The sequence below is a fragment of the Henckelia pumila genome, chromosome 4 (assembly GCF_033568475.1).
Source record: "Henckelia pumila isolate YLH828 chromosome 4, ASM3356847v2, whole genome shotgun sequence".
NCBI classification, from domain to species: Eukaryota; Viridiplantae; Streptophyta; class Magnoliopsida; order Lamiales; family Gesneriaceae; genus Henckelia; species Henckelia pumila.
This window is the reverse complement of record NC_133123.1, coordinates 104826472-104842694: the sequence shown is the minus strand read 5'-3', so window position 1 is coordinate 104842694 and position 16223 is coordinate 104826472. Positions and strand designations below refer to the sequence as shown.

The following is a 16223-nucleotide window of genomic DNA, read 5'->3' as shown; positions in this document are numbered from 1 at the left end:
TTCATTAAATATAAATACCCATACCTAGAATAATCATCAGTAAAGGTAATGAAGTAGGTGTGGCCATATTGAGTACCAATTCTAAATGGACCACAAACATCTGTATGGATCAAATCCAACAGATTTTGACTACGCTCAGGTTTCCCCTTAAAAGGAGATTTAGTCATTTTTCCTTTCAGGCAGGATTCACAAGTAGGTAGAGAGTTAATATCAGACATATCAAACATACCATCTCCCACTAACTTGTTCATCCTCCTTGAGGAAATATGACCTAGCCTAGCATGCCAAAGGTTTGCCGGGTTTTGACTATCGATTTTCCTTTTGTTTGTTGTTACCGGTTTATCAACATAATTTATTGGAACGTCTTTTAATTTTAAGTTATATAGATCGTTTTCAAGTTGTCCATTTCCAATCAAACATTCATTCTTGTAAATATTGTAAATCCCATTCACAAAATTGCAAGAATAACCATCTCTATCAAGCATAGAAACAGAAATAATATTTTTAATCAAATCTGGAACAAATAAAACATCTTTCAAAAGTAACTTAAAATCGTTCTGCAAAATTAAATAAACATCTCCCACAGCTTTAGCTTCAACTCTAGAACCATTTCCGAGCCTCAGCTGGGTCTCACCCATTCTAAGCTTGCGACTTCTTGTCATCACCTGCAAATCATTGCAAATGTGAGATCCACATCCGGTATCCAATACTCAAGAAGTAGTATTAAGTGAAATATTTATTTCAATATAGAACATACCCTTCGCAGTTCGCAACTGCTCTAGATATTCCTTGCAGTTATGTTTCCAATGACCGGGTTTCTTGCAGTAATGGCAAACATCCTTGGACTTTTCCATGTTTGAAGCCTTTGTCTTGTACTTCTTCTCGGGTTTGGTTTTCTTGGGTGGGGCAGAACGTTTCTTACCTTTTGTACTTGGCCCCTTTTTAGCATAAGAAGAGGAGCCCACCAAGAAAGCCGGTTTATCCTTCTTTAAAGTGGATTCATATGTTACAAGCATATTGACCATCTCTTCAAGGGAGGCCTCTATCTTGTTCATATTGAAATTCACCACAAATCCGTCAAACGAAGAAGGAAGAGATAGAAGTAATAAGTCCACGTTGAGTTCATGCTCCAACACCAAATCAAGCATTACCAACTTCTGTATGAGCCAAATCACTCGTACCCCATGATCACGGACCGAAGTTCCTTCACGCATGCGACACATCATTAGCTCTTTTACAGTAGCGAACCTTTCAGCTCTCGATTGAGCCCCAAAAAGTTCCTTGAGTTGTACGTGAATGTCAGCAGCATTCACGGTGTCCTCAAATCGCCTCTGGAGTTCATCAGACATCGAGGCTTGCATATAGAATTTGGCCTTGATATCATGGTCCAACCATTTATCAAGTTTGACCAACTCTTTCGGACTTATATCAGCTGGTTCTTCCTTCGGAGGAGATTTTTCTAACACGTAGAGCATCTTCTCCGAGGTCAAGACAATCTTCAACTTACGGAACCATTCCGTATAGTTTGCGCCACTCAGTTTATTTTGTTCGAGGATAGAGAATAGTGGATTGCACGAATTCATCTTAATGAAATACTGAAAAGAAACAGACAATTATCAGTGATTGTTTAATTAATTTACTAAGACATAAAATAGGCAAAATTTATTTTATGAATCTCACTCCCACTATTTTAACGATTTCACTACCCTCTAGTGAAAACGGGAAACTGTTTTTCTTAGTGGGAACATGGAGTCCAATTGACAAACTATGGTCCCAAATAATATCAGCCAACCATAATTTTCAAAAGGTAGAGCCCAATTGCTTCCAAAGCAACCTCCACGTTTTTACCTCATGTCCAATAAGGGCCCAATAATATGACGCCGTTTATTGTGATATGTCAAAATGACCCATCAATATTAAGTTGTGATGGACGGTCGCCATGTGGATCCCCCAATAATATGAGCCGATCCCATGGGAGTTCCACCCAACTTACAACATGTGTCGATCCAATGTACAGCTTTCCGACGAACGGGCCCCCCCAATAATATGAGCCGGACCGTATCCGCGGGTAGCATCTCATACATTGATCGTTGATGGAAGGTAGGAACATTTAAACAATATTTAAATTTCCTTTATTTATCTTGATATCAATTTTAAATCATATTTAAAATGAGGGATTTTAATTTTGAAAATTTGTCTCATCATTTTAAAATTTGTATGCTTGCGGGATTCATACAATTTTGTCTAAAACATGCATACAACTATAATATCATATATTATATAGGATGATCAATTTCATTTCTAATCGACCCGTGGTTGCCAATCACGAGTCTAAGTCCAATCCTAGGTAATATGCAGGTATGCAATGCAATCCTATTACATTGAGCTTCCAATTTACATTTCTTCAGTCTTTATTGTCTGCTGGGCCCACCTCCGTCTTCAAATCTTCATCTCCCACTAAGTCTAATGTATTTACAATAAATAACCATGACAAGTAGGGGATACATTTCAAGGGGTGGGAACGGGCCATAAACCAGGCCCACTTTTATTACATATGACAATTCATATTGGGCCATAAACCAGGCCCATTAATAAATCCAACAACAATAAAAACAAATGTAAATTCCTAACATACACCTACAAAATTGGTCATGGCAATCGATCATCCTTATCCAATAACATTTAATTCAAAATTAATTTATTGGATAACATGCAATGGCAATTAAATTTAAAAGGATAAAATCATATTCCATATATAAAATCTTATATTACATACAAAATCATATTTTATCTTTTTATCAAATAAAATCATATTTTACATATAAAATCCAATTTTATACATAAAATCATATTTTACTCAATATTTCCATAAGATCATATCTTATCATCAATTGTACCAAAAATAATTAATTTCATAAAATCTGATTTAACGGATAAAATCTATAAATTTTCCAAAAATTCAAATTTATCCAAAAATCAATTTTAAAATTTTTGGACTCGAACAATTCGATCCGACGCCTCGTGGACCAATCAAAAACAATTTTCGATCGAACCAAAAATAGAATTTTAACATATTAAAATTTTAATTTAAAAAATAAAAATTAATTTTTCCCGGACCGCCCGGGACGCTCCCGGGCTGCCCGCGCCCCAAAGGGGCTCGGGCCGGGCAGCCCGTCGCTGCCCCCCCCCCCCCTCCGGGCAGCGATCCAATCGCTGCCCGGGTTTTGCCCGAAAAAAAAAATTTTATTTTAAAAATTTATTTTGTTTCAAAAACCGAGGCTTAAAAAAAATTTTGTACAATCGATTAATTTAATCGCTTGATCTGAGCAACCTGGCTCTGATACCACTGTTGGAGAACGTCGATCAAATCAATCAGAATTGATACCCGGTACAGCGGAAGTTTAAAAATTTTATATGGAACGATTCCATAATGGGTATCAAAACTTTAAGATTAAATTGTGTGTGTAAAAATTAAATAACAATTATAAATTTTTACCTCCAATCTCGAATCGAGATTATGGACACCAACAGATTACTCTGCTCTTGTTGTATATCCTAGGAACTGATGGACGAACTGTTCTTCAATCAGGTCCACGAACAGAGATTTAATCCCTCTTATAGATTGCACTAGAAAATCTATCAGAAGTTTCTATGAAGAGAATTAACGAATTTGATCCGTTAAACCAGACTGCAAATTCAAAATTCACAGGCTGGATTTTCCCGACAGAGAGAGGGAGGGGGCGGCCACTTAGAGAAAACACAGCTAGGGTTTTCGAAAATATTTTGTGACCTCTGTTGTGTAATTTCTGTACTGCAATAACTTATTTATAATGTGGGCTGCTAACAGCTTAGGGCCCATTAGTCATAAGTTCAAGCCTGACAAACAAAGCCCGCATGTTCAGAAATTAATATAAAATTCATCATGACTCCGATTGATAAACCGATTTCACCAATGTGCACAGAAACCATTTCTGCACCTTTTAAAGTCAAGATAAATTTTTCTGAATCCGAATTCAGTGATTTCCAAAAATGCCCATCCCTATGTCATTTTAGGAAATCTTACTCCTCTACTCTTAAATAAGAAGTCTCACTTCTTTGTTCATTAAATTTAACTCTTTAAATTTAACTATCTCAATGGGGATTAAAAATCCATTACTCTGTGTGACCCTCAATGGTTCAGGGATACAGCTAGCCGTGGGCTCACAACTCCTTGTGACTCGGAACAACAATTTCCGACTTGCCCATCGAATCATGGTAAGAGCGCCTAGCAACATCGCCCCATGATTCCCTAGTTATTAGTGATAGTGCCTGCAAGAACTAATAGATTTTGGTTAGCGTACAGTACGGTCCCTTCATCCATATATCCCGATCGAATCAACAACCATTGGTAAATCGAGAGTCGTTCGAGATTCGATAACTATGCAATGTATCTTGAAGATCAAATAGTGACATCGCATGTGCTACTAAGAAACCATTTCTTAAAAACACATCATGTACTCTGGCCAGAGATTCGTCACACTAATATCTCCTCAGATTGCATAGGATATCCACACTCGCAAGTATGTGGTGAATCCTTGACAACAAAGCATCGACTCCTATATGTGTCGTAACTGTACCCAATCCCGACACCTGATGACCCCAATAGAGTCGGTAAACAAGTCAAAGCACAGTACTAGCATATAGAGTCTCAATGATGTTTCAAGTAGTAAGGACTAATGGTGTACAACCAAAACCGCGGACTTCATCCACTCGATAAGTGATAACCACTTGGAAAGTCCGGATAGGGTAGTTCGATCATTCATCGTATGAATATCCATTTGCATGCTTTGAACATCTCTATGTTCCATACCAATGAAACGTGGTACTTGGCATCGCAAATGCTAGTCTCAATCTCGAGCGATCCTTATCCTTATTAACGGACGGCTCAATCGACTAGGAACGATTTAGAATATACAGTGACTATAAGATGTGTTTCATGATAGACATCCCCATGTTCTATCACATCTTACATACACTATAGTATATTCAAGGTCTTTATCAAAACAACAATAGTATATCACAATATAACAATATGAAGAAAGATAAAGTCATTGCCATTAATAAAAGTGTAAATTATATTAAACAAAAGATTGTTTATACAAAGAGTCATCAAAGCCCTTAGCCACAAGTTGGCTCACCGGGCACCCACTCTTTCAGTACGAATATATCCTGCACAGACAGAAACTATGTTAGGGGGCGTCAAAGGTATTTTCGGCGTGACCCCTCTGATGCCTAAGTCAGTGTCCAAAGACGAGGGGTATGATGAAAGCGAGAACAGAAAAATATAGGAGCGCCAATGTGTAAGTGAGTAATGAATGAATAAAACAATAACAGTATCTGTATTTATAGGAGTAAGAGAAGTAAGTTACCTAGCTAGGGTAAAACTTGCCTCGAGATAGGACTCCGCATTCATTGGACCATCCTTGATCTTATCCTTATCTATCAAGCATTTGCGAATGAACAAGTCTATCTCATATAGAGCTGTCAATTAAGGTTTGGCCCGTCGGGTTGGCCCGGCCCGCCATATAATTTAAGTGGTTTCAACCAACAAAAGGTGGGCCTAGATGGGCCAACCCGCCAAGGCCCGCGACCCACGCGGGTTGGCCCGCCGCGGGCCTGGAGAATTAATAAATTATTTTTATTTTTATTGTGATATATGTATTTTTTAATAAAAGTTGTGAATTTTTTTTGTATTAATTACTTTATATAAAATTACACACATGAAATCAATAATTAAAATTATTATTAATATATTTCTATTAATATTTATTTATGAAATGATATTTATAACAAATTATAATATTATTTATTTATTTTTATTTGTCGTGGGCCGGCCCGCCTAACCCGCAACCCACCTTGAATTGGGTTGAGGATTTTCAGCCCGCCAGGATGGTGGGTCGGCCCGTCATCAACCAGCCAAAAGGTGAGTTTTTGGTGGGCCGACCCACGCCGCCATGGGTTGGCCCGTTTGACAGCTCTAATCTCATACATATAATTCGAATATTTGAGTCCTACTTGTACTAAAATGGACAAGTTCGGCCCAAGGAACCAACTCGGGTCGGCCCATTAGACCCAGTTCAGATTATAGCCCAAACCAACATGCTCTAGATTGGGCTAGACCTTAACATCTAATAGTGATCCTATAATTGGGCCATTTCTTGTGGACCCAATGTGAACGAACCCGGGTCGTAATATTTTTCTGGGTATCAGATATGATCCAATGGTTGCGGCTCACCAAAAGGGGAGTGATATATATCGTTAGATTAAGATCTTACAGATCAAATTGAATATGAAGCTTAGAGACACAACTAATCGCGAAAAGACCCATCAACCCTTGAACATCTATAAATAGACCCCAAGCCATGATGGAACAAGATTAGATTCTGGAACCATAAATTAACGTTCATTGTGTCCTCAACATATTTATGCTTACAATTTTCGTTCATCATTGTCAGAAAGTTCAAAAAGAATCTTAAAGTTCGTCGGATTTTGTAATTTGGAGTGCTCCTATTACAAAACGAAATTCATTGTATCTTGGGAGACGACTGATATATTTCATAAGCACCGTGTTTGGGACAAAATCGTCTTAAAGACATGGAGTCTAACTCTAGTCTCGACTTTAATTTTCTGTTTGTGTCATATTCCAGTATGTGTTGCAACATCTGTCAAGACACAAGCCGAACAGTTTCAGTTTTGCACAGGATCCAAACTCAACAAAATCGCTTTATTTGCTTTTCCTAAAAAAAATTTCATGTGAGTATTGATATGGTAAGAAATATTGCTGAAACAACACCGTGTTGGGGTGTGATAATTATCATTGTTGATAAAGCAGTGACAGTCGACACATCGTGGCCTTTGAACAACTGCAAGATTTAACGTATTTGAGTTGCATCGTTGCCAACACTTATAGTATTTGATATAAAGCCAAACATTTTATCTCATACACCACATTTTATTGATGTGACTAATATCTCATCCATATGATTCTAAAAAAAATACGAAAATCACAAAGAGAAACAAAATTATCGGACTAAAACTTATCGAGAAGTAATCAGAGTACCAAAATCACTCAATATAAAGGTTACGGTTTTATATTCTATTCAGAACTAACCAAAGAATAAACCATATATATATATATATATATATATATATATATATATATATATATAACGATAGACTTTGGTTTACTAGAGACATCGACATATTATTTTAGCTCGTTGGAAACAAAACCCTTTTCCTTAGGATCCTCTCAAATAGAAATAGAGAACGAAAATTTACCCTAGAGTTGCTAGGCAAATCCATTATATTATTAAAAATAAGCCACTAGCCACTATAAATCTAATGCATATACTTATGTATATAATATAAGTGCATATAAATATTTTATCTACATAGCGACCCCCGTTGGGGAATTTAATCAAATAAGCCCTTTTAACTCAGTGGTAGAGTAACGCCATGGTAAGGTGTACAAAATATATATATATATATATATATATATATATATATATGAGCTTCTTTTAAATGCCCACCTATCGTGCCCAATACCATGCCCACCAATGATGTGACACTATTCTATTGAATGTGATAAAGATGTGGTCCAATAGAATAGTGTCACATCATTGGTGGACATGGTAGTGGGCATGATAAGCGGAAACTTGAAAGAAACTCATTTATATATATATATATATATATATATATATATATATATATTATATATTATTTGTATATGATTTGGCCACGCCATAAATTGATTAGAGAGAGAATTCTAGAGTTGGAGTCAAAATTGTAGTGCCGTTAATTTTACTCCGAGTGACCAACTTTCGATGTTTTCTACCTTGATAGGCTACGAGTCAAGAAACGTGGTCTCTTCTAACTGAAACCGATCGACTTCTTGGAAAACGAATTATATATTGGAGTTTTTAATCATATTATAATTTGTAATTATAATTATATTATATATACCAAATGGCTCATATTAATGAGCCAGCAATATATATGAACAATTTGTTACATAATGCTATAATAGTGACGCTTTTCCATCTTTAGTTAAATTTTAAATAAAGTTATTTTTTTAAAATATAATTAAGTCTTGTTTATTTAAATAATAATTGGTTACTAATCTTTCTAATAAATTTCTCTCTAATTTTTCTTATGAGATTCAAGTTCCAATTATAGCCGAACAAAGAAAGACAAGAGAGATGCATAAATAAATTAAGTATTGTTGAAATTTTAGATTGCCTGAAAACTTATAATATGCATTTTAAATTAAGATGGTCATAAATGACGACGATTAATTAAATTTGAAATAGATGATATAGGCATATCGAGGGAATTATTTAATTGAAACAAAGTTGAATATCTGAAAGTTTAATTTACAAGAATATATGAAATTATGTGAGAACTATAACACGCGCATCTTATTTTATCAAGACTCGCACTGACTTTTAGGCAGAAACCAAATATTGCAATGCTTCAAAAAGCTAAAATAAATTATTACCATCAGTATGCTACATTTGTAGCTTTTATTACACATTAGCACCTATTGTCAACGTTTTTTGATTCAAAGTAATTTCTCTGCAAAAAGTTTAAAGAATAATTAAAACTAAACACATTATAGTATATATATATTTTTTAAAAAAAAATGGTGTTTTATGATAATTTATGTATGAGATGAGGTAATTATTACCCCAAATATTTTCGTCGAGGAGGAGTACAACTACCTATGACAACAAAGTTAATTAATATAAATGGTGTTAATAATATAGTATATATAAAATGTGACATATTGTATACGAATATAACTAATAAATTATATTTGAGGCCAGATATAATCCAAAACAGTTGCTGACTTGCTGTTATATTAAAATTAAAATTAGTTAAAACAATCAACTGTATGTAAATATTTCAAAATTTATAATATACAAAATTACATTTTTTTTATTACAACTTGATACATATTTCTAAAAACGTGGAATGGCATTGATTTCAGAGCATGATGAAGTTGGGAAAGGTGATATTTTAATAACCCAGAAATTCTTCCAATTTTAGTAAAAAAAAATTATTTACAATTTATTCTAATTAACAACGTAACATAACATGCATGAATTTGAACGAAGACAATTATAAATTATTATTTAATTATTGGAAAATAATGTTAATATTTCTGATATATTTTTGTTACCAAGTAGAACTGTAATAGCTACGAAAAGCAGTTGGCTTTTGTTGAATATGCAATTTGGTAGGCAGCACATTCCATGCACCATATCCAATAACAACAAATTTACTTGAAAATATCAATATCATGCATACTCAAGAGTCAAGATCACTCATAATCGGAAAAATAATTGATCTAGAATTTCAATTAATTAAAGAATTTTATTGTGAACTAATTTTTAATGTGGCATATATATACATATATATATGTATATATACACTCATCGATAAAATATTAATATCATGTTCAAGAATGAACTAGAAAATATATAAACTCGAATTTAAATTAAATCAAATAGTTTGATTGTGTGTTCCATTAATGTCTGGATTTTAAGTCATTATGCGTGTGGGGGTTATACTTTCGGTATATATTTAATATTTTTCTATAAAAATAAAAAGTTTTACAAATTATTAAATATATTTTGAAATATATATATATATGTTGTGTTATATTTTTGTTGGACTATTAAGTTCATGAAATGTTGAAAATGTGGTGCGCACATAATTTTGTCTGTAAGTGTAAGTACATATAATTTTGCGTTTACTGTTTGACTAAATAGCTTATCCGATCGATATTGTTCAAAGCAAGTCCTAACGTTCCATCCATGCGCTGCTAACTTTGAATTGGGACTTGGGAGTTCTATCAATTACGTAATCATTAATCGATTGAATTGCATTTTTTACGCATATTTTAAAAATCAGTTTCCCATTATTTTTGAGTTTTTTTTTATATATGTATTTCTCAACGGATCAATAAACCTTATAAATTTTTAGTATTACATAAAAAAAAATTTACAATCATTATAATTATACTCCAATATTGTTTCCAAATATGTTGTAGGAAGAGTTACAAAATTATCCTTTGAATTGGTCTAAGATTGAAATTAAACTACTAAGGCCCCGTTTGATGTAAGGATGAGATAATTCCAGTACTAGAAGATTGATTGATAAGTGGTTGATTAGGAAAGATATGTATGTATTTGATAGTTTATTTTTATGTTTGGTTATTTTTTTTGAGGTGGGATAAGTTAATATTTTTTTCCTGGATGGACCAAAATACCCTCTCTGCCAATCCAAATCTTCATATTCAATCCATATCCTTATCTAAGCTCGAAAATTGAGACAAATGTGGGTTTGCAAGACAATCATGGAGTTATCAAGCCTAAAAATGGGGCATAAATGTACCGTTTAATTTGAGTGATAAGATAAATAATACATCGATAAGTAATATAATGTATTAAAAAATAAGTAAGAAATGATTATTAATATAGTATTGAATTTGATTGATAGATTATAGTTTATTTGATTTGATATATTAAAATTTATATAAAAATGATCGTCAAAATTTTTTTATAAAAAAATGATAAATTACTATTTTATCTTTTTAACAATAAATAAAATATAAATAATATTATTTATAAGGGGTAATATAGTAATTTAAATTCAATGATTTGATTAATGTAAGATAAATTATGAATGATTTGATTAATATAAAATTTTTAATTAATAGATGAATAAATAATATGACAAGAAGAACAGGAAATTGGATGTGAGACACCTAATATATATACTAATAATATTGCCAACTAAACGATACCTAGAGTACCGAAATCACAATCAAACCAAGTTAATTAGAAGATCAATTTCACTGTTTTTCCTTCTTTGAGGACTTTATTGCACCTTTTCAGAACAAAATTTATTATTACGGCCAATAAAAACATAATCAAATTTTAAATATATACTAGAAAAATAAAAAAAATTCGAAACACATGTCTTTTTTAATTATAAAACAATAAAAATATATATTCAAATGAAACCTTAATTTATTCATCGTTTAAATAAATCTACGCTACCATGCACATTATTATATGTGTAACAAAGGCCAAATCTCGGGTAAAGTTCGATACATGTCTCCAACATAAACTTAAGAATACAAGTCAACATTCATATTTTGTATCAAAGAATAATATTTTTCTATTAAAATTTTCCTTAATTGATTATATATATATATATATATGTATAAATTTCCTTAATTGATTATAGAGAAGATTTAAGTTGTCCAACAAATTTCTGCCCAATTCGTTCCTGACCACTAAAACTCGGTGCAGGGTTTTAGTTATTTTTGTTTTTGATTTTTCGCTCCACTAAAACAAGGCAACGGATTTTAATGGTCGGACACGAAGTGAGCATCATTTGTTGAACAACTGAAAATTTCTAATTGATTATATATATATATATATATTTGTGTGTACATACAAAAATTCCTATGAGACTAAAACGGTTTCATTCGGTCGATCTAGTGAGATGAATTCAATCCAACCTATGAAAATATTTTTTTATATCAAAAAATAGTAATTTTCAATAAATATATATATATATTGTGAAATTTCTCAAAAGAAATAAAAAACAATAATATATATATATATATATATATATCGTCAGTCAATTTTGACCAACCATTAGGCTTCCATATGCCGGCACGCCACATGCCCCCATTAGATATTGCGTGGGCGTGAATATTGTGGGGAACAATAATACTCTATCAGATGGATGAAATTATTATTCAAGCACAAAATGTTTACATTAGTTAGCATAATCCAGTGATTTATGATTACACATGAGAAAAATAACTACTGCCATCAAATTTTTTATTTTTTTAAAAAAGAATTATTAAATTTTGCAAGCTTGTTTCGTAACGTTGAATCAATTGAATTAATGATGAGGAATTGTTAGGCACATGACATGAATAACCCGATGGACAATTAATAAAATAAGTGGCTAAATTATCTTTTAATTAAGGGACGGTCAAACAAAGAATATACATGAAATAGCATTCATGCATCAAGAGATGTGTACGAATTTGAAAGTTGAAACCCCCATGCCACTTCCTATAAATAGCTTACCCCCTGACCCTCCCTATCATTAATTCCAACATGGCTAACTACTCAGAAGCTCACATTTGCCAGTGCTTGAGTCGCCTGGCCACGGCCCGCCGCGAATCCGTCGTAACCATCGATGGGGACCGGCGGAAAACAGGAATACAGTTCGTGGAAGGAGTTGTTTGTTTGGCCAATGGGCTTCTACAACTCGGGGTCGTACCCGGGGATGTGGTATCCATTTCTGCTCTCAACAGGTTATTATATAAACCTTTCAGCTGATGATCATGGTTTATGTTATCATGCATGTTTGCGAAATCTTGCATTAAGCATGCTTAGCTTGTGTAAGATCAATCGGTTTTTTGAATTTTGAAAGTTTTAACTAAATCAAATATACGTACGTACTATGTTGGATATTTCAGTGATTTGTATCTGGAATGGATCCTTGCTATCACTTACATTGGAGGAATTGTTGCTCCACTCAATTACAGATGGGTTAGTAACCAATCCATCGATTTCATATTTACCAAGTGTAATCACAGTTTTTCAATTGAACGGATCAGATAAATAAAGAATTGAACTGCAGTAATAATGATATATAAATTGCTAATTAACCTCAGGGGTTGGAGGAAGCGAAATCAGCAATGGACGTGGCGAAACCGGTGTTACTCGTGACGGATTCGAGCCGTGGATTTTGGCATTCCAAGTTCAGCATAGATTCTGTGCCATCTTTGAGATGGCATGTGTTGATGGGCATGGGTGTTAAACCCATTAACACTGAGACCAGTACGTACGATCATATTTATATTGAAGTTTAGATCAATCTTGGAAGCATATATCTCTGTACTTGTGTTGATATGAATTTTCCCCGAAAACTTGCAGTTTTTGCAGCTGAACTGATGAAAGAGCCTATTGGAAAATCCGTTAATCTAAACTATGTTTGGGCGCCCGAAAGAGCTGCAGTAATTTGCTTCACCTCAGGTATAAGTTGTCTCCTTTTTTCTTCATCTGTCAACTGTGTTGATTCTAGGCTCTAATCCGAAAACGCGATCGACTTCTTAACTTAGATCATTGTTTTGTTTTTCTTGATTCCCATAGGTACCACGGGACGACCAAAAGGAGCTACCATAACTCATTCAGCTTTAGTTGTGCAATCCCTCGCGAAAATAGCCATAGTTCGCTACGACCATAACGATGTACGTACAAATTTTTCTTCACCTATATATTCTGTGTAGGAAAAATAGTGATTTGGATAAAACTCGATCGCCATATGATTTCAAAACAAAACTGGTGCAGATTTATTTGCACACCGGTCCATTATGTCACATAGGAGGAATATCATCAGCTATGGCCGTATTAATGGCCGGAGGTTGCCATGTTATGATGCCAAAATTCGAAGCTCGCTTAGCATGTGAAGCCATCAGGGAACACCGCGTGACTTCTTTGATCACTGTACCTACGATGATGGCTGATTTAATCACGATTAATGGGTAAAACAATGATATAATTGTTTAATTATGACATACATATATTATATATTCTGTCTACGTACTATCGTGTTTTTTCATAACCTCTGTTATCTCATTGAACTGGAACTCTTTCAGGACACAACAAACATCTAGAAGTTTGGAATCCGTGACGAAGATCTTGAATGGCGGCGGCGGTTTGTCTCCTCTGCTTTTCCAAGATGCTACCAAAATTTTCCCAAGAGCTACCATTCTCTCAGCTTATGGTGCGTGTGATCTCCACCTAGAATCGTTTTCGTTTACCTGATTTATACATTCTCAACATGTTGGTTCTCAGTTTTGATATTTGTTTGTTTGTAGGAATGACAGAGGCATGTTCCTCACTAACATTCATGACTCTTAAAGATCCAACACAAGATCAGAGCCATCTACATAAGCAAAATGATCATGTAAAAGACTCCAAATTGATCGCTCAAGGTGGTGTCTGTGTAGGCAAACCCGCCCCACATATCGAGCTAAAAGTAGACGCAGAGGAGCCTTGGAGTCCCGGAAGAATATTCATGAGGGGTCCGCACGCAATGCTCGGTTACTGGGGTCAATCCAAGCCTGTACACCAAGGTTGGATTGATACAGGAGATATAGGGCAGTTGGATGATCATGGCAATCTTTGGCTGTTTGGGCGCGAAAAGGACAAGATCAAGACCGGAGGGGAGAACATTTATCCCGAAGAGGTGAACGAGATCCCCAAGTACTACTCGACCTTTCTTATATATATATTCGAATCCTGATTCGATTTGTTTGCATGAAACAGGTGGAATCTGTCATATCCCTACATCCGGGAGTCTCCAAGATTGTCGTTGTTGGCGTCCCGGACGCCAGGTTAACCGAGATGGTAATAGGCTGTATTCAATTGAAACAAGGCTGGAGATGGTCTGATAGAAACTCTGGAGCCCAAGTTTTGTCAGGCGAGAGCCTCAGGCAATATTGTAAAGACAAGAATTTGACAGGGTATAATTTCTCCTATATACCCATTTACTGTTGATTAGTATATGCCAAGATACAAACTTTTGTGACAAAGTTACATAAATTTTCCTGCAGATTTAAAATTCCAAAAAGATTTGTTTTATGGGGGGCCGAGTTCCCATTAACAACAACTGGGAAATTAAGGAGAGACCAAGTCCGAGCACAACTCATATCTCAAACACAATTTTTGTCCAGCAAACTGTGATTTTTCGTTTGCCTTTCCTGATTTGTATTCGTATGACTCGATGTTCTTTGTTTCACCGTAATTGTCTGAGGAATGAGATGCAGCATTATAAAGAAACTAAGAAGCAAGGAATGATATTTGCTTTCTATTTCTAGTTAAATTCACTCTTCTTTACCTTTTTAGTTTAACGTTTGATCAATTGCTTTCCTTTGTTACATACTCTTGTTCTTGTTTTATCCCAAAAAACTTCATTATAATATTTTTGTAAGGCAAAATGAATAACATCATTTGTACAAAAATCCAAAAACAAATGGTAATGTGTTTGATTTTTAAAAAATAATGTATGTATTAGTTTATTAATATTATTTAGAAGATTTTATAATCTTTGGACTTTTCACAAGAGAGCTAATGTAATTAGCTTCATTTTTGTATGTTAACACAAAAATTTCATTTATATATATATATATATATATATATATATATATAGTATAATATAGAAAACACAAATTTCCATTCCTAAACAACGATGATATAACAAAATTTTGGTTAAATTTGTTTATTCAAAATTATTAATATTTTTGGAGTGTCAAAAATTTTAATTTAACGAGCGGTTGATAAAATGTGAAGTAAAATAAAAATTATAAAATAAAATTAAGGTATTCTATTATTGTATATTTCTACAAAACATTTGAATCTTAAATTTGAAAAATAACATTTTATTTAAAATCTTAAGATTATTTGTCTCCATATTTCTTCCTATTTGATATTATATTCAATCGAAAGAATTTATTTTAAATCATAAAAAAGAAACAAGATTATTGGGTTAAGCGTGCAAGGGTGAGATTAGTACTAGGATGTGTTATCTCCTGGAAAGCTCTAGTGCGTTAAGCTGCTGACGTTGCGCTGTTTGATCTGGTTAGGTAGGTGTGTTGTAAAAGAAAAATATCAGATCTTAACGGGTAATACTGTCTCTGTTGGGGACGGAGCTGAAAGTTGGTAAATGATAAGACTAATCTTGAAAGGGATACGTGACAGCACCAGCAGTAAGGTACAACCCTCCCTAGACTCATGGGCTTAACAACCCGACCCGTCTGTGCTGCCACAAGTATAAAAGAATTAAAGTTGCGCATTGGCTAACAACTATAGCTTTTGGCCTAATGGTAAGCGTTTGATCCTAACAACTGTATCAGAGTCAATGCATGAGTTCGAGTCTCCCAAGAAGCATATAACTATTCTTTGGAGGGGGGGGAGGGGGGAAGTGGGGTTAATTAAGCGTGCAAGGGTTATGGTATTACTAGGACGGGTGATCTTATGGGAAGCTCTAGTGCATTAAACTGCTGACGTTGCATTGTTTGATCTGGTTGGCTAGATGAGTTGTAAAAGGGAGACACCAGATCTTAATGGGCAGTACTGTCTCTGCTG

At 34.1% G+C, this 16223-nt stretch overlaps 1 protein-coding gene across 1 annotated transcript; it reads left to right on the top strand.

The window, feature by feature from the left end:
• The first annotated feature begins 12160 nt into the window (after positions 1 to 12160).
• On the top strand, positions 12161 to 14975 carry LOC140865803 (2-succinylbenzoate--CoA ligase, chloroplastic/peroxisomal-like). Its single transcript, XM_073270577.1, has 10 exons — positions 12161 to 12385; positions 12551 to 12623; positions 12749 to 12914; positions 13011 to 13109; positions 13227 to 13324; positions 13425 to 13618; positions 13733 to 13860; positions 13955 to 14325; positions 14406 to 14602; positions 14693 to 14975. Exons 1-10 carry the CDS (start codon positions 12186 to 12188, stop codon positions 14820 to 14822), a joined length of 1656 nt encoding a protein of 551 aa, XP_073126678.1. The 5' UTR covers positions 12161 to 12185; the 3' UTR covers positions 14823 to 14975.
• The last annotated feature ends 1248 nt before the right edge of the window (positions 14976 to 16223 follow it).

Bases quoted from the DNA above. Each gene is read 5' to 3' on its own strand.
- LOC140865803 (XM_073270577.1), top strand. From the start codon at position 12,186: ATGGCTAACTACTCAGAAGCTCACATTTGCCAGTGCTTGAGTCGCCTG. The intron at 12,386-12,550 runs GTTATTATATAA...TGGATATTTCAG, and splicing joins TCCATTTCTGCTCTCAACAG to TGATTTGTATCTGGAATGGA. The intron at 13,861-13,954 runs GTGCGTGTGATC...GTTTGTTTGTAG, and splicing joins TACCATTCTCTCAGCTTATG to GAATGACAGAGGCATGTTCC.